Source organism: Callionymus lyra, chromosome 1 (genome assembly GCF_982586985.1).
Source record: "Callionymus lyra chromosome 1, fCalLyr1.hap1.1, whole genome shotgun sequence".
Classification (NCBI taxonomy): Eukaryota; Metazoa; Chordata; class Actinopteri; order Syngnathiformes; family Callionymidae; genus Callionymus; species Callionymus lyra.
In genome coordinates, this window is record NC_141818.1 from 39,782,122 (window position 1) to 39,801,985 (window position 19,864).

Genomic DNA, 19,864 nt, shown 5'->3' on the forward strand with positions numbered 1-19,864 from the left:
TTCAACCAGCTGTTGGAACGCTATCGCCACCTGCTGGCAGCATTTGTTTCTTTTTCCAAACTCGCAAAACGTGCTGTGTCTCAAATCGCATACTACTCTTAGTATACTAGAAGTTAGTATGCATCAGTTTAGTGTACGTACTAACTAGTACGAAAATTCTCCAGATAGTATGTTTCAAATCAAACTCTGCCGCTACGCACCAACAGGAAATGACACGACAGCTTCTTCTTCTACTACTATTTAACGATGTTTCAACCAGCTGTTTGAACGCTATCGCCACCTGCTGGCAGCACATTTTGCAAGTTTGGAAAAAGAAATAAAGAAAAAATATGAGAATCGGAATATTCGCGAGATATTTAAGCTGGTATCAGCACCGAAGACGTGTCATCCTTCTACTGCTGCTCAAAATACACCTGTACGTATATGAATATATATATATGACGTAACTTCAGTTTAAAACGTCACTAAGATGGAGCCGTTTAGGGTGGTTAGTGTCCATCGAACCATACTCAGTTTTGTGGGCGTTTAAGTACGACAATTTAGTGTGCATGGCGCACTAAATTTCGCATACTAAGAATTGAGACGCACTAAAAATACTAACTTTGAGTACGCAAGAATGCGATTTGAGACACAACACATCACTACCAAACATCTCAAATCCAACGGCACACTTACAGATTTGACAAGAATTGCAACTTTCACCGTTTTCTTTTCAGCATCAGGTCAAAATAGTTTAAATTCAACATTTGGTCTCAAAAATTCCCGTTTTGGACTTTTACGTACTTTACTTCCGACTTTTATAAAGCGTCTCTTTCACTTTGTTTCTTAATGTTATGTCGAAAAAACAAATCTGTGAGCGATAAGATGACTTAATGTGCAGCTTTATTACATCAACATTCAGGAACAGATACTCTTATTTACACGTGGTATAAAAAAAAATACTTCAACATGCTTTCAAAGGCGAGGAAGCGTCGAAACGCTGCGATTTTGAAAAAAAAAGATGGCAAACAAACGCTGACAACGTTATTGACGGAGTTGATTCAGTTTCTTGGATTCTCACAAGGCAGACGAAGAAATGAGCAGCAGCAGCATTTATGTTAGAATCACGCCGACTCTCCCAGACTTTCCGAGACACTGTGGAGAAAATGAAAAAAAGTGAATCAGCCAGTAGATGCTAGAAGTTAGAAAACTACTTCTGGATTTTGACACAAGCTTTAACATCTTGTGTGTTCCAGCTGAGAACCATGGCCTCAGACTCAAACTTATACCAACTAAAGGTAGTTCTGCTCGTCCATCACTTGAAGGTTCAGCACCTGAGAGCTCGTCCCGCAGCGGCGCCGGCGTCCTCCTGCAGCTTCTCGCTCTCCTGCGTCTTCTCCTCAGGTTCTGCTTCTTCGTTGGCGCTCTTGTCTGCAGCACAGATGTCAGAGGAGTCAGGACCTCATCCGACCACGACCCCCTGCAGCGCCATCATGTGATGGTACGTGTGTGGAGCTCAGACATCACTGAGACGGATCCCATCGGACGCGCTTTCGTCGCGCCTCGCTCAAGAAAGGAAACCTTTTTCTGCGCCGTGATGAGGTCTGGTCGGGAGAGCAGAGGTCTGACTCCGACTGGAGGAGGATGTGGCTACGGGCGTGATTCCGGGCGACCACTGGGAGGATCCTGTGACATCCTGCTGGGCCACAGAGGGTCACTGTCTTATGTGGGACTCCTCAGGTCGCCGCCTGGAAGGAAGCCTCACGCCATCGTTCCTCCACCTTCAGGACATCATGTCGCCGTCATGTGTTGTAATGACGTGTTTTATCTCCGCGTCTGAAGTGTTTCTCATCAAGATCGTTTTAATCTTCTCTTGGATTCCACAGATATTTTTTAAATAAAAAAAGCGATACTTTCATGCCTCGCAAAGTAAAACTACAGAGCATCACAGAGTGATACTACGTAGCCTCAAATAGTACTACTACGGAGCCTTGCCGAGTACTACTACGGAGCCACAAAAAGTGTACTACTACGTAGCCTCAAAGAGTACTGCTACGTAGCCTCAAAGAGTACTACTACGGAGCCTCAAAGAGTACTACTACGTAGCCTCAAAGAGTACTACTACGGAGCCTCAAAGAGTACTACTACGGAGCCTTGCCGAGTACTACTACTGAGCCTCAAAGAGTAATACTACATAGACTTGTGGAGTACTACTATGGAGCCTCAGAGAGTACTACTACGTAGCCTTGTGGAGTACTATTAAGTAGCATCAGAGCAGTACTACTACGGACCCTTGCCGAGTACTACTACGGAGCCTCAAAGAGTAATACTACGTAGCCTCAAAGAGTACTACTACAGAGCCTTGTGGAGTACTACTACGGAGCCTCAAAGAGTACTACTACGGAGACTCAAAGTGTTATACTACGGAGGCTCAAAGAGTAACACTACAGAGGCTCAAAGAGTAATACTACGGAGCCTTGTGGAGTAATACTACGTAGCCTCAAAGAGTACTACTACGGAGCCTCATGGAGTAACACTACGGAGCTTTAAAGAGTACTACTACATAGCCTCGTGGAGCCTCAGAGTACTACTACGGAGCCTTGCGGAGTACTAGTACGTAGCCTCAAAGAGTAATACTACGGAGCCTCAAAGAGTACTACTACGAAGCCTTGTGGAGTACTAGTACGTAGCCTCAAAGAGTAATACTATGTAGCCTCAAAGAGTACTACGGAGCCTTGTGGAGTACTAGTACGTAGCCTCAAAGAGTAATACTACGGAGCCTCAAAGAGTAATACTACGGAGCCTCAAAGAGTACTACTACGGAGCCTTGTGGAGTACTAGTACGTAGCCTCAAAGAGTAATACTATGTAGCCTCAAAGAGTACTACTACCGAGTCTCAAGGAGTACTACTACCGAGCCTCAAAGAGTAATACTACTAACGCTACAAATCCTAGCAGAGTAATACTACAGATATGTTTTGTGGTTGAAACAAGTGTGTTACATCACATGATCATTTGTGAATCCGATCCTCACGACTCAATGTGTGACCGAACACAGACGCAGCAAGTGGGCGTCGACGAACGTCGGCAACTCGACCAATACACGGCAGAGTTGTAACGAATACACATCCAGTATTCACACGCACACACAATCAAGCCCCTTTTAAACTTTACTGACAGAACTCCTTCATGCTTTCATTCTTCAAGCAGCTTTTTAAAAGTACTGGTTTGACACCAAATCAAATCTTTACGACACCATCTCGGACGGTAAACGATTTGATTGGTTCCATGACCAGAGTAAGGAAGTGAAGCTGCACCTGGGTTGCTCTCCTTGGCCTGATCCACCCTCTTCTTGGCCTCCTCGTACTGCCGCTGCTCCGCCAGAGACTTGTTGAGCACCTGGCTGAGCATGCAGTCGCCTTCTCCCACCAGGAACATGGTCTTGAACTTGTTGTACAGCATGGTGGCTTTGTCCATGATGTCCTGGCTGGCCTTGAACCTGCGGATCTTCGTGGCACATTGAGGGGGTTAAAACTCAAGGAGGGTCAAGTCAGACTCACTCAGACCTTTTTCAGCGTCACGAAGAGTTCCGTGTGTTTCTGCAGCTGATGGGTCGTGACCTGCAGAGCGCTGATCTCGTCCAGGGCGTCCAGACATTTCTTCACGTCCTGACGGAGAGAAAAACATTGTTTTACGGAACGGCTGCGGTTTAACGTAAACTGTAAATAAAATGATGACAGATAAATGTATTAATAGTTTAATTGTCAGTCTGGTTATATGAACACACAAAGTGAGTCAGACTCTCAAACTTTTATTGCCAAAAACAACATAGGAATTTGATAGTTTATAGTTTAATGAAGTGTGGATGAAATTGTGATTAATTTATATTTTAACAAGGAACAAATATTCACTGAGTTTCTTCTATTTTTGTGGTTACAATTATACGTTGAGCTGCTAAAGCACTGCAGCTAAAAGGAACAATGAAATCCTGAGGACGAGAGGATACAGCCAACTTTAAATCTTGTGTTTGGACATATTTTGGTTTCAAAACAAATGAAAGTAGTTACGACTTCGTCAAGAGTCATGTGGTCTGTAAATACTGCAACACCAGAGTCAAGAACTCGACAATACTACACATATATCCTTGTTACTACAGTATCACAACACCAGAGTCAAGTACTCGACAATACTACACATATATCCTTTTCACTACAATATCACAACGCCAGAGTCAAGTACTCGACAATACTACACATATATACTTGTCACTACAATATCACAACACCAGAGTCAAGTACTCGACAATACTACACATATATCCTTGTTACTACAATATCACAACACCAGAGTCAAGTACTCGACAATACTACACATATATCCTTGTCACTACAATATCACAACACCAGAGTCAAGTACTCGACAATACTACACATATATACTTGTCACTACAATATCACAACGCCAGAATCAAGTACTCGACAATACTACACATATATACTTGTCACTACAATATCACAACACCAGAGTCAAGTACTCGACAATACTACACATATATCCTTGTCACTACAATATCACAACACCAGAGTCAAGTACTCGACAATACTACACATATATCCTTGTCACTACAATATCACAACGCCAGAGTCAAGTACTCGACAATACTACACATATATCCTTGTCACTACAATATCACAACACCAGAGTCAAGTACTCGACAATACTACACATATATCCTTGTCACTACAATATCACAACACCAGAGTCAAGAACGCGACAATACTACACATATATCCTTGTTACTACAATATCACAACACCAGAGTCAAGAACTCGACAATACTACACACATATCCTCGTTACTACAATATCACAACACCAGAGTCAAGTACTCGACAATACTACACATATATCCTTGTTACTACAATATCACAACACCAGAGTCAAGAACGCGACAATACTACACATATATCCTTGTCACTACAATATCACAACACCAGAGTCAAGTACTCGACAATACTACACATATATCCTTGTCACTACAATATCACAACACCAGAGTCAAGAACTCGACAATACTACACATACTGTATATCCTTGTTACTACAATATCACAACACCAGAGTCAAGTACTCGACAATACTACACATATATCCTTGTCACTACAATATCACAACACCAGAGTCAAGTACTCGACAATACTACACATATATCCTTGTCACTACAATATCACAACACCAGAGTCAAGTACTCGACAATACTACACATATATCCTTGTCACTACAATATCACAACACCAGAGTCAAGTTCTCGACAATACTACACCTATATCCTTGTTACTACAATATCACAACACCAGAGTCAAGTACTCGACAATACTACACATATATCCTTGTCACTACAATATCACAACACCAGAGTCAAGTACTCGACAATACTACACATATATCCTTGTCACTACAATATCACAACACCAGAGTCAAGTACTCGACAATACTACAAATACGTATATCCTTGTTACTACAGTATAACTATATATCGCATCATTGTCTCAGTATCATGATACATAACATCTCACCACATTCTTCTAATCCACACCTCTACTATACACAGTACACACTCGACGAAACCTGCGCACAAACACGAGGCGTCATTTAAGCAGAATCGCCACTAGGTGTTGAGATTTAGAAGCGCACACATGCAAACACACAACACTGAACACTCAGGCAGAGGTTTTGGTTTCACTATTTGCCAACACTTTCCTTCACAGTGCGTTTTATCATGGTGGTCATCATGGTCTCGGCTGTTGATGACCACCAGCACATGATGTGAACGACACAAACACTCTTTTGACGTTCGCTCTTATGACGACAACTTAAAAATAAATAAAGACGACTTGATAGATATGACCACAGGTATCACGAGAGTGTGTGAGTATCTTTTAATAAAAGGATTAGTTGAAAGAGTTTTCAGTAACATTTTCATATCTGAAAAAATCTTAGGATCATCATCTTAAGTTTTCTTGGGACTCTTTTCATTTAAAGGTCTTGGTTTCATGAGCGTGTTTTCGATGAACAAACGTCATGTTCCAAAACCTAACGACTCCCTTCAGCTTTCATCGCCAGGCGTCCCTCTTAGGTCAAATAAAAAAGTAATTGTAAAACAATGTGAGAAAATTGCAAGTGAGCCGGGAATGTGGGGTGACGATCTGACAATGCTTGATGGAATCTACTGACTCTTCTTAAGACGTTTTTATTTATTCAGGCTTTTCCTTGATTTTCTGGAACTCCTGTTGTGTTATCAGTTTTATCTTGATCTTTAAAGTATAGACTTTATTGAATATTGTTTTGATTGTTAAAGCGCTTTGTGACCCTGGTCTGGAAAAGCGCTATATAAATAAATATTACTTACTTACTTACAAATTGAGTCTATTTTTCAATCCAAAAATCATTATTTTTATCAGTAAAATGTTGCTTATACTGTGGAGGTAATAATACATTGTTGGTTGACAACCAGGTCAAAAATCATACATATGGTACAAATGACTTTTTTTCTTGGTCTCACATTTGAAAACCCTTGATGCATGTTTTAGGGTTAAATATTTTTACATCTTCTCGAATCTACGACAGTCATTGATCGTTACTTGGGATAATTTTGCATCATAAACAGTTCATTTTTGAAAATTACATGTACAACATGAGTATCAATTTTTCCAAAAATTCTACATTCGAAAGTTATGAAATTGGATTACATAAAATCTTTAACCTGCCATTTTATTTTTGGGGGATTTAATTCTAAAACTATATTGGTTTTAAACAGACAATAGATCTATAATTGTTTACTAAATCTTCTAATAAACAATTATATATGTGAAAAAAGATGACAAACATGTATTTTAAACTGTACAAATATGACCGTGATAAATAAAAGGATATCAAGGAAGATGGAACTACTCAGTTTTGGGATTTTACCGTAACTTTCCAAATTAAATTAGACCCAAATTATGTTGCTTTCTTATTGGTTGATATCGTGTGGTGCCTTCCGTGATTGGCTAGATGTACGTTTATTAGCATTAAAAAAATATATATATATACATATATAAAGTGTTCAATTGGTAAATATGAGCCTGAGAAATGTCAAACTCTCAAACCAAATGTTTTAGCGGTTTTATTTTTTCCGTTTTAGCTTTAAAAATAGATTAAAAATATCCTGAATCCCTGAAGTTACGGAACATTCGACTCGAGCCAAGAAACGAACGAATAATTATGGTGGTTTGAATAAAAGGGAGACTTACAGGGTTGTCGATCTTCAATGAAATCTTGATTTCACTGTGCAGCCTCAGGAGCTTCATGTCAGTCGACATCTCTGGAGAAAACATCGGAAGACTTTATTTTATTATCCCCTCTTTTCCTGGTTCAGTTTGTTTCCTACGAGTTGAGTTGCTTTTTAACTCAAATGACACAAATGCTAGATAGATATTCTCCATTAAAAACAAAAAAGAAACTTAAAAGATATTTGACCCCATAAATTAAAAGAGATCATCATCGCTTACTTGATGATCTTGTCACAACAGCATTGACACACCATTACCCAGAAGCCCCTTCAGGTTGTGGCCACAAATCCAAACAAATTCACAGGCTTACCTTTTTTCTTGGCCCCCGTCTTCTCCTCGTTTTTCCTCCCGTCGTCTTTGTGCGATCTAGACGACGCAACAACATCTTAAAGTCTTGAGGAGAGTCTTGTACGTTTCATCGAGTCGTATTAAAATCTTACTCTCTATTATCTTCTGCTCTCCGTCTTCTCCCCTCCTCGGAGATTTGCCGTTTTCTGCCCCGGTTCTTCTGCAAATCAAGTCCCAAACGTTCTGGTCGATTGGACTTTTGAGGTAGTGGTTCAGGTCGCACACAGTTGTGTGATAAGAAAGTAGTTACAGTTACAACAAATAAAAACAAACCTCGTCGTCATCAGAGCCGGAAGAACCTTCATCTTTCTGCCTCTTCTTCTTGGCCTCGGGTTCTTTGGCCTCTCCGTCTTTACCTTTATTATCGTCCTTCTTCTTCTCCTCTTCACTCCGGGACTTGTCGTCGGTTGTCCGCTTGCGCTTTCTGTCGGCCTCGACATGATCACTGAGGAACAGGAGGTCGTTTTAAATCTAAAGATAAAAACGTTGCTACAACAGGCTTTTAGCGTCTTACACTTCACTTCCTAAGCCTTGTTGAGCTAGCTGTGGAAGCTTCTCGGTTCTGGGTTTCCTGCCTCTCCGCCTAGGACCGTCTTCACCTGTTCCTCCGCAAGAAAACCAAAAGAATATTAACATTATTTGCTCCCGACTAAAGAATGTAGTATCTTACACACACCAGGAGGACTAGCAGGTTGGATCGTAGTGTCCTTCTCAGTCTCCTTGTCCGGCTCACTCTAAAAAATAAAAGAAAACACATTAATATCAAGGCTTTTTGCTTTACAACTTCCCCTTTTTAATTTTAGAGTTTTAGATTAAACTTTTAATCTTTGAATTACGATTACATGAGTTTTGGCACCATCTAGCGCACATGAGCAGTATTGCAGTGAACAACTATTTGAAACTGACTCAGGAACTTTTTCATTATTATAATTGTAATAGATTTTAAATAAATAAATAAATGTAAGGGGGGGGCTGGGAGATTGTTGTAATCACAGGATTTTAAACGTCTAGATACTATTATTATTATTATTATATTAATTGAATGCTTATTAAGTTTATTTTTTCAAATAGCTTTAGTTTTTCACTTCTTCTCTGTGGACTGGGGATCGAATTAAAAAGATATTTGTATGGAAAGGTAACCTCTTTAGTTTTCATTCATTGAAAATGATGTATTTTGTCCATCAAATATGTCACAGAACTTTTAAACACTGTAAACAATTCATGTTGAAGGCAAGCAATGGAGCGTAGAATGGAGAGTTAGTCGCATGAAAGCAGAAACGAGAAAAGAAAATGAGCAGAGACGTGTGCGAGTCACAAAACAACACTTTCCTCTAAAATAATTCCATCACAACAGGAAACTGTGATTAGACATTTGTCAGAAGGACAGAAGAAAAGGCTTGTGAAAAACCAACATGCTTTACCCCCTTTAAAAGTGCAAGGACACCTACTCAGCCTCCCAAAATGCAGTACCTACATCCTTGACATGGACACCCTGCTCAGGGACCTCAGACCTTTCTTCCTCCTCCTCCTCCTCCTCCTCCTCTTCCTCCTCCTCATCATCATCATTTTCATCCTCCTGCTTAGTCTCACTTCCTGGAACCTAAAGATCCCCGAGACACAGCGCAGGATGCAGCGTGATATGCAACAAGAGAGAGAGATTTCCTCCCAGCATGATGCTGATTGTTAGTGATTTAAAAGAAGATGAATGTTAGAAGAAAAGAAAGCCGCCGAGGTCAACAGAACACCAGCATGTTCATAAAAGGAAGCTGCAGCGAACGGGTGTGTTACGGTCCCAAGAGAAAACTCACTTTAGAATCCACTTCATTGTCGCCGCCGTCCTCTTCAGGACTTGCGAATCCAAACGTGTCGAGGAAATTTTTAGGAGGAATCGGCTGCAGGTGAAATAAAAACAACAATTAAATCAAGTTATTAATCCTTATAATATACATGAATGGACCAACAAAGATTCAAACACACATTTACAAATCAAGTGTCGAGTCTCACCTTTGGTGCCGTGAGCTCGACCTTTGGGTTGTTTTCTATTTCCCACAATCCCTCATTGAAGCCTTTTCTCTTGTTGGGTTTGGCATACTTGCTTTTGTTTGTCTGGTAGGGAAAGATATCCTTCGGGCCCAGAAATGCACTGCAACACAAGTTCATTTTTCATCAAACAATCAACATTTACAACAGATTAACCGATGACGGGTTACATTTTTTTAAAATTTGTTCACTGACGTTTCATGGGTGCCGAAGAAGAAGATCGGGTACTTCAGATTGGAGGGTTTCACGGCACCGTCCGGGACTTCAATCTGTTGGGGACGTTAAGTATGTGAATCAGCCAAAAAAAACCCAATATAAACTGACGGTATAAATGTAGGCGTGATACAGAGACATCTAGTGGTGTCATTACGTATTGCAACAGAAATTCCCTCCACTAGATATTAAAAAAATTAAACAAATTCATATAGCTTGCTATGCATTTCCAAAAAAATCACATTATTTAATTTAAGTTTGAGTCTTTTAAATACAATTAAGTTAATAAATCAATCCCTTTGAATAAATTGTAATCAGGCCAATTATTTTGGCATTTTGTCATTAATAAAACTCAAATGTTTACAGAATGTATAGAAACAGATGATGAATCTGTGCTCCGTGCGTTCAAGAGCATGTGATCAAACTAAACTGAACACTGCATCAACCCAATGAAAAAAGTAACACAAAGAAAACAAAGTTATTCATTTTATTCTATTACACTTTGAGTTTTGTATTGTTCGTTATTTTCCTTAAAGTGTGTTGTGTGTTCAAGTGTTGTTCAACCATATATATATTTTTAATAGGTTTGTGTGATCAATAGTGAAACAAAAATATGATGACTTTTGTGTGTGTTTTTTTTAAGTTCCTAAGGGGGAAAATAAATGAGGCAAGTATCGACGTGTTAGGAAAATTGCAAAACCTGTATTGGCCACAAAAATTAACGCCAATTTATTTTATTGGTTTATTTCATTTAATGTTTGATTTCTGTCTAAATTGATAAATCACAGCATCTTAACATGTCCGTACACTTGGAAAAATGATTACTTTACATGGCAACTAGTTAAGTTGAAAGTAACTTAAAGTAAATTAGTTCGTTTTGAAAGAAGTAACTGGAGACGATAACTCCCAACAACATGCTGATGTTTTCTTGTCAAAAATGTTTTGTTTTTTTTAATGCTTGTCTGATTAATATTTCATGACACTTCAAGTTTCACAGTAACTTGATAATCTCCCAAATGCTTCTGGCAGAGAGACAGTGGGTTTGTGTGTATTTGCTGCTTCCTGGATATGGGCAGTTGTCAATAGTTTGATCGCACGAACTGAAAAGAGGCTGTATTCGGTCATTTACGTCAGCACTGTTCACCAATACTGATTGGTTTATCAATAATATCGAGATTTTCTGATCGATTAAGTCCACCCGACACAAATCGACAAGTTTCCAAGTTTACATTTGACAAAAGTCCCTCGAAAAACAACTAAGGAGAACAAAATATTCATTGAAGACCCTATTGTATTATAATTTATACATATACATATACATATATATATATATATATATTTTATATTGATCGATTCATAAAGTTTTTTTGGACCCAACGAGTCTTACCATCCATGTTTACTGAAATTTGCCGTCACTTCCAACACGAATATCATGAATTTAATCAATTAAAAATACAATGTTACTGTGATTTATGTTTCCATTACTGTATATTTAAACAACCTATGGCGAAATTTTCTACTTTCATTTTGATTTAATACAATTTAGATCATTATTACATACTGAAACGTTCTTTTTCTTTATAATGATATCAACGTTTTTAAAATGGGGGTAAATATTAAGCAAGTTGACTTTTAAAAAAGGCATACTAAACAAAAAGGTCACGAGTAAAATATTGAACTCTATTGACAATTGGTTTTGATCATCCATAACTTTTTTATTACTAAAAGAAAAAAGGAAAATGATACTTGTATCACTGAAATTGTCTTTCCACGACCTGTCTGATAATACTGGTTTTATATAAACCAATTCATCTTATAAATTGTGCACAGACCTAAGGACAGGTGAGACCCAGATGAGTATTTTGTCGTTATATATATTATATATATATATTGTCCTAAATAAAGTCACATGTTTTGTGGACTTACTCTTGAGGGCCAGTGAGGATAACCCTTCATCTTGGCGAAGATCAGATCTCCAGGCTTCCAGTCTCGAGACATTTTTTACCGTCTATCAGAAGAAAAAAAAAAAGAGCATGAAGATGGAGACATAAGACGCAGTTTTACTGCATCACTAACGTACATAAAACATAAGAAATATGTTTAAATAAGAGTAAAAAAGAGGCGAAAGTGCGACACGTTGTACAAGAACCAAACAAACACTAGCTTGAAGTTGACATCAACAATGATGCTAGCTAGCTAATAGCTAACTATAACCTAAATAATGACTCATTCTATAATCTTTCTGGTGTTTGTTTTAAAGAAACATAAGTAAAATAGTTACTTGTTCTTGAAGTTGTTGCAGAAGTGAGTTCAGAAAACGGACAAAAACACCTCCTTCCCGTTCTGAGTGACACACGCTTTTCCGCGCCTCAGCAGCACGTCAGCGGACTGTACCATTCACCGGAGTCAGGGGGGGCGTCAACATAGCGAACACTTCACTGAATGCACTAACAATGACAAACTGGATTTAAACGCATGTCAGTAATAATAAAATGCACGGTTTTAAATACAGAGCGTGAGATTTTGACATCATTTTGACGCAATTTTGCATCTGAGGTTAAACACATTCAAGTTTTTTACCTCGTGAAAAAGATCGCGTATTGATCCGTCAGACATCAGCTCAAACGCACCAAGTTGTGATTTTACGTTTTTAACAGATACATATCAGACTCAAATCTATGATGTAAATGAAACCATTACATGTTTTTTATTAAAATATAAAAATGTTACTTGTTTTTTTTTTTTAAAGACGTTTCATGCAGAGTGATACCTCTCATCTCTTGGTCCTGATGCTGATCTCGTACGTTTATAATTCACTGCAACTCCATTAAAAGTTCGCCTGTTACTCATAGCATAGCATATATATATATATATAATAACTGGAAAAAAATACCTGTGAGTGTGAGTTTTTAATATTAGGATTTGTAAATGTTTTTTGCTTTTTTTTACCCCTTACAGAGATCGTGTGTGGAGACGTCAGACTTCAGCTCAAAATCACCAAGTTATGATTTCCCCTTTTTTTTTTACGGATAAACTCTATCATAGAAATGAATAAATAAATAAAAGCATTCCAGAGTGAAACTCCTTCTCTTGTCTTGGTCCTGATGCATGTTTCCATTTTCATTTACTGCAACTCCATTTGAAGTTTGCCTATAATGTAAATAATTACCTGTGTCGGAGATAATCGTTTATTATATACATTTGTAAATTTGTTTGTTAATTTTCTTCTTTTTTTTTCTCTTGCACTTCCCATAACTGTCGTTTACTGAAACTCAAGCGATTATGATTTATTCATTATCAAGAAGATTCATATAGGATTAAAAAAAGTAAGTAAGTAAGTAATTTTTATTTATATAGCGCTTTTCCAGACCAGGGTCACAAAGCGCTTAAACAATCAAAACAATATCCAATAAAGTATATATTTTAAAGGGAAAAAAAGGATTGTTTTGATGATTTAATCAATCATTTTTATAAATAGATTAGTTTTATATAGCGTGTACTTTTACAATTCACTTCCCGATGACCTTCATCTGAATCTCCCGTTTTTTCTCCGGGTACCACAAACGTTGAGTTAAGCGAGGGCTCGGCTGGTTCCTGAGAATCCCTTCATCAAAGATAAAAGTCATTTTAGATCTCTTCAAAGGGCTCGCGTACGGGCAGAGACAAACGAGGGAGGTCCAAAGAAAGTTGAAGTTTCTGATAGATGAAGGACATCTCGTCTGCCACAAGGTCCCGGAGAAGGGGGTTCAGGGGAAAACAGGAGGCCAGGATGGGCAAAAAAGGATCGTTAAAAAAGAAGAGATAGAGTCGGTCCGTGCCCAGGAATAACTCGGAGGAGGTACCAGGGCCCCCTGCCCAGCCTGCGAGGTGAGAGACCTTGGTGTTGGACACAAGCCAGCTTAGTGGGGTTCCTGCTCCGACACATAACAAGAGCAGACCGGGGAGGGAAGCTTTAACCGAGATGACAATGTGTGTGCGGACGTGAATGAATGTGTATCTTTCACCCTGCCAGACGATACGTTGGCAAAGCATCCCAAACCACTCCGTCTCGGAGGACCGCCGAGTCCTGCTTTCTTTCCTCGCTCATTTGTTAAGCTGCCTTGTTCCTTCACATCGTCCTCGGTCACACGCTGAGAGCAGATCCTCTCTCTATGACCAGTGCCATTCAAACATGGCTGCCCTTCTGTACCGCTGACCTCTGGTCAGCATGGCAGTGAAGGAACTTTTAGCAAAGTTTACAGCCCGGTTACACTCGCAGTTCCTGCCATAGATTTATGACCCAAAAAAATGTGTTTTGAACTATATAAAATGTAGTCACACATGAATGTGTGTTTATTTGTTTTTGTCAGTAGATAACAATTTGTATGATTCTGTGCGCTACATACAAACCAGTACAATTTTATATGGAAAGTATACAACATTATACGAGCAGTGAAAACTCCTTTTTTTTTTTTTTCGGACAAAATATCAAGGTTATATTGTGGTCGATGTTACCGTAAGGTAAGGTAAGGTAAGGTAAGGTAAAACTTTATTGATCCCTCAGGAGGGAAATTGTTTTTTTCCAATAGCCACAGAAAATAAAGCAATTTTTCATAAAGAAATAAATCAAAATGAAATAATCTAAGTCTAAAGATAAAGATAATGAACATCTTGGATGATTAAAAAATATATAAAAAATAGTTGCATTGATTTGAATGTATAAAGTGGTCAATTTCAATGTTTTGTTAGTTTATTTTTGTTTTCTTTGTCCTTGTAAACATGGTGTCTTTTGAAGTTATGTGTCATTTTCAAGTTAATAAATATAAATACTGTGTTTAAAGAACAAAGTTGCATTTATTTATTAAGTAATATATTAATTTTTTCCTCTTTTCCATTCTGTTGAAGTATATTTTATTCAGAATTAATTGTAAGTTAAATAGAAAAATGTGTTCATTAAAATCTGAATTATCAAATTCAAAATTCCTTTTTTTAACCACATTTTCAACATTGTCAAGTAGTATTTAATCTGCGACAAATTATTATAAATTATAAATAATTTTTGCTAATGTAAACTCATTTAAAAAGTTACGATTCAAAGAGACATGCGTTAAATAATATTTTTTTTGGCATCACATGAAGGGCACCTCCTTGTTCCTATATGAGCGATGGTGTCCTTGAGAAAGTGTGTGTTATATGTGTGTGTGTGTCATACACAGGGATTGGCATTTTTCCCTCGGCGGCGGCGGCTGGCAACTCTTCAGCATGTTATGGTGAACGGATAGCCACGGAAGATTGATAAAGTCATTACAGTCATTAGCTCCTCGGATAAATGTTTATGAATTGACCACGACTCTCTAGGTTTGATGCGGGTTCGTCTCGTCTGCTTCGGCTTCCGTCGCCGACACAACAGACGCAACAGACACAACAGACACAACAGACACAACAGACACAACAGACTTTGAAAAGGAGCTTCACACTTTACTAGAAGAGCAGAAAGAAGGGGAGAGTCGGGCCCTCGGACAGCAGGTGAATGTGTGAAGACAAGGGATGACAGATGCTTCTGTCTGTGTTCCAACAGTCGCAGCTTTGAGGGAAGTGCACAGATGCCTCCCCGACCCCCCCTCCACTCTCATCCCCCCACTCTCATCCCTCCATCCCTCCAGCCCGTGAGGTGAGGATAACAAGACAGAAGCCGGCGTCTCAGCAGTAAAGTGACCACAACCAGGCACCAGTGGACAGCCTCATCCGAGCGAGGTGATGGAAAGGGTCCTGGTCCGGGGGGGCCCCGAGGCTTAAAAGGAGGTCTCAGCAGTGCCGAAGGATTGGAATTATAAATGTGGGGGTCAGCGCGCGAGGACAGGGGAAGGGCTCGCTCTGGCCGGGGCTGTGGGGAACCAGCTGAGACGTGGGGTCCGCGCTCGGTCCTGCCCGTGAGGAAAGCAGATGTTTTCCGCTGGCGGACGTGCCAAGTTTGCGGAGCAACCTTCAGACGCGCCGGAGGTCAGATCTCCGATACGAAAAAAAAAAAAGGGGTGTGAGAGCGGGACGTTTTCGGGGAGACTTCAACTTTGATACGACAACATATTAATTATCGGGGTGGACCGTAGGGCAGAGGGCTGTGGTGGAACATCCTACCCCACTGCTCTAGAAGCTCCGTCAGGCTGACACCAGCCAGAATCCGCTGGCACAGGCACCTCCTGTCCTGGCAGAAAAACTGCTTAAATATGATCCACAAATAAAGTTATTATCAGCTTAAAAATAAATACTAAATCATACATGCTTTTTATATATTCTTAGTAGCAAGAATGTAAACATTTCCCTCATTTCTCGAAGGGTCCCACATAGAATAAGCAGCAAGCATGGCCATTTAAAACTAAAACAAACCAAAATAATTGTAATTTATTTGTTAAAAGATAAGATAATCCATTATTTGTCCCATAAGGGGAGTCAGAAACACAACAAAAATGATATAAAAAACGTCTTTAGGCTGTAGGTATGATTAATAAATAGTATTTTACAGCGGTGGTGAGATATTCACACGAACTGTACACACATATATGGATAAAATATATAGAAACATGTGTACAGGGTGTACAAGATAAGAGTCTTCCCGATGAAAAATGAAGTTGGAGTGGATGTGTTGTTACTTTTATTTCCACAGAAAACACTTCCACCAGTTTTGAAACCTGATATACTTTCTATCTACTGTATAATATCTAGTTTAATTTTAAAAGTTATGTGGTAATCCATAAATAAAAGGTTTAACCTATTCAAACTCCTTGAGTGTGTCGTCAATAAACACATTTAAGTCTTATTAAATCATTTTATTATAGTTAAAGTTTGAGTAAAGTGTTCCACACGTGCAGCGAAAAACCTGCTTCAATCCTGCTGTTGTCAACGTGCGGATGAAGGACATTTTGGGAAAATCCACCAGGATGTACGAAATAGGACAATTAGTTTCATCATGGAACCAAGAAAAAAAGTGCTCCTAAGACTTTATCACTTCCCTGCTCGATGAGTTAAGATGCAGTTTCACCTCGTCTCAACCTTTGAATTGATTTCTTCGGGAGAGTGGGAGATCTGGGGATTACTTAGGAGAGCAGCGATGAAGACCTAGCTTATTGGGTCTTTTTTGTATTTGGCAAATGGGCTTGACAAAGATGGAGGAGACAAAATCTAGGGCTTACCGTTGCGGCACCTAAACAGGGGGGAAGTTGAAAGTGGTGCTGGGATGGGAAGCTGGGAGATAGGGTGCCTCATTTAGGATTGTTGAATTTGGACAGGGGGCATGGGGAAATGCTTAAAGTAAACCGCAGAGGCCCCAACAATCGTGAGGAATTGAGACGTTTTAAATCTTTAACGGGGGACTCTGATCAAAGGGCCAACGGATCCTCCCTGAAAGCGTAACCAAGGGGAACAGAGGGGATTGTGGGGGATCATGGCTGGTTCAAAACGTAAAATCAGCACATTAGCTTTATAAGGGCGTCAGAATATAGGATGATCAGGGGATCATCGGACCCATGGGGAGCCGAAGAAAATCCGACATGTTCCAGAGCGAGGAGGAGGAAATCGAGGCCACTGCAGGAAGAGAAGTCTTCCTGATGAAAAATGCAGTTGGAGTGGATGTGATGTTACTTCTATTCCCACATAAAACACTTTCACGCCACAAGTTTTGAAACCTGAAATACTTTCTATCTATATTACCTACCTACCTACCTACCTACCTACCTACCTACCTACCTACCTACCTACCTACCTACCTACCTACCTACCTACCTACCTACCTACCTACCTACCTACCTACCTACCTACCTACCTACCTACCTACCTACCTACCTACCTACCTACCTACCTACCTACCTACCTACCTACCTACCTACCTACCTACCTACCTACCTACCTACCTACCTACCTACCTACCTACCTACCTACCTACCTACTTACCTACCTACATACCTTCCTTCTTACCTACCTACCTACCTACCTACCTACCTACCTACCTACCTACCTACCTACCTACCTACCTACCTACCTACCTACCTACCTACCTACCTACCTACCTACCTACTTACCTAACCAACCTACCTACCTACCTACCTACCTACCTACCTACCTACCTACCTACCTACCTACCTACCTACCTACCTACCTACCTACCTACCTACCTACCTACATACCATCCTTCTTACCTACCTACCTACCTACCTACCTACCTACCTACCTGTCTACCTACCCGCCTACCCGCCTACCTGCCTACCTACCTACCTGCCTACCTGCCTACCTGCCTACCTGCCTACCTGCCTACCTGCCTACCTGCCTACCTGCCTACCTGCCTACCTGCCTACCTGCCTACCTGCCTACCTGCCTACCTGTCTACCTACCCACCTATCCACCCACCCACCTACCCACCCGCCTACCTGCTTACCTACCTACCTGTCTACCTACCCGCCTACTCACCTACCTATCTACCTACAAACCTACCTAACCACCTACCCACCCACCTACCCGCCTACCTACCTACCTACCTACCTACCTACCTACCTACCTACCTACCTACCTACCTACAAACCTACCTACCTACCTACCTACCTACCTACCTACCTACCTACCTACCTACCTACCTACCTACCTACCTACCTACCTACCTACCTACCTACCTACCTACCTACCTACCTACCTACCTACCTACCTACCTATCTACCTACCTACCTACCTACCTACCTACCTACCTACCTACCTACCTACCTACCTACCTACCTACCCACCTACCTACCTACCTACCTACCTACCTACCTACCCACCTACCTACCTACCTACCTACATACCTTCCTTTTTACCTACCTGCCTACCTGCCTACCTGCCTACCTGCCTACCTGCCTACCTGCCTACCTGCCTACCTGTCTACCTACCCACCTATCCACCCACCCACCTACCCACCCGCCTACCTGCTTACCTACCTACCTACCTACCTGTCTACCTACCCGCCTACTCACCTACCTATCTACCTACAAACCTACCTAACCACCTACCCACCCACCTACCCGCCTACCTACCTACCTACCTACCTACCTACCTACCTACAAACCTACCTACCCACCTACCTATCTCTTTTTTCTTTCACTGCATCCAAACTCTCTGGCGTTCCTTACGTGGTAAAACTTCCTTCATGTAATAAAAACACAAAAAAAACTGATGAATGAAAAAGACAACAACAAAAATCAAAATACCATAAAGATGAAATTAAGTTACAATAAATTGAAGTGAATGAAATGGCTATCTTTGACTACATGAGGTCCAACATCTGACCTATGTAGGCAGCTCTTTTTTCTTTCTACTTTATTTTTACAGCTGTTTTCATTATTCTTAATATGCACATAAAAAGTGTTTCTTTAATTATTTTTTGTATCGATTCAGCAAATCAAACCTGTGTATCATCCAGGAATGTGACGCGGAATCCGTTTGAACAAAGATAAAAGCCATTTCTAACGAACTCTCAAGGTAACGCGCTCTTTATTAGAAAGAACGAGAGGAACTTTATCGAAAAACTCCAGCTCCGACAGAGACACATGATCAATGCTCCGCCGGTTCCATGTATGCATGGACCTCACGTCTCTTTTCCCCTTTCAAACGCACCTCAAACAGAGCCCAAATTAGACTTCTTCTCCTCTCGCTGCAGACTCCCAGTCGCAGGTCTAATTCCGAGCCATGGCCTCCCCTTGGGTAGCAGAGATGCTTGCTATGCTGAATTATAAATCAAAGAGCACTTTCACGATACCACTTGTTAATTAGAAATTCACTTCTTTTTTTTTCTTCTTCCCACCATGTCACTCTCTCTCGAAAGGCTCTGATCACGGAGGGGTCGTGGAACGTGCAGGAGTGAGAAACAGACGTCTAAATGGCGGCGAGCGAAGATGAGGCCAATTATTTTTCCTGTGATTACTCTTTACCACGTTGATGTTAATGCACGACGCTTTTCG

General features: G+C 40.2%; 1 protein-coding gene across 5 annotated transcripts; it reads right to left on the bottom strand.

Moving 5' to 3' along the window:
* Nucleotides 1-864: 864 nt before the first annotated feature.
* Nucleotides 865-12,286, bottom strand: psip1a (PC4 and SFRS1 interacting protein 1a). Of its 5 annotated transcripts, none has more exons than XM_087807076.1 (16): nt 12,190-12,286; nt 11,835-11,916; nt 9,891-9,964; nt 9,660-9,798; nt 9,464-9,547; nt 9,130-9,255; nt 8,332-8,389; nt 8,170-8,254; nt 7,929-8,100; nt 7,748-7,851; nt 7,618-7,673; nt 7,269-7,339; nt 3,545-3,646; nt 3,296-3,485; nt 1,314-1,410; nt 865-1,134 (listed from the first exon to the last, which is right to left on the bottom strand). In XM_087807076.1, the coding sequence occupies exons 2-16, from the start codon at nt 11,904-11,906 to the stop codon at nt 1,104-1,106; spliced, it is 1,461 nt and encodes a 486-aa protein (XP_087663202.1). In that variant the 5' UTR covers nt 11,907-11,916; nt 12,190-12,286; the 3' UTR covers nt 865-1,103. The 5 variants fall into 5 exon arrangements, with proteins under 5 accessions (XP_087663202.1, XP_087663210.1, XP_087663193.1 ...); XM_087807084.1 differs by having other exon boundaries at nt 7,748-7,815; nt 8,170-8,260; XM_087807067.1 differs by having other exon boundaries at nt 8,170-8,260.
* Between the last annotated feature and the right edge of the window lie 7,578 nt (nt 12,287-19,864).

Excerpts from the sequence above, each read along its gene's own strand:
- psip1a (XM_087807067.1), bottom strand. The coding sequence starts at position 11,906 with ATGTCTCGAGACTGGAAGCCTGGAGATCTGATCTTCGCCAAGATGAAG. Across the intron at positions 8,101-8,169 it reads CAAGGCTTAGGAAGTGAAGT|TGATCATGTCGAGGCCGACA; the intron begins GTAAGACGCTAA and ends CCTGTTCCTCAG. Across the intron at positions 7,852-7,928 it reads CCGGCTCTGATGACGACGAG|TCCAATCGACCAGAACGTTT; the intron begins GTTTGTTTTTAT and ends CTACCTCAAAAG.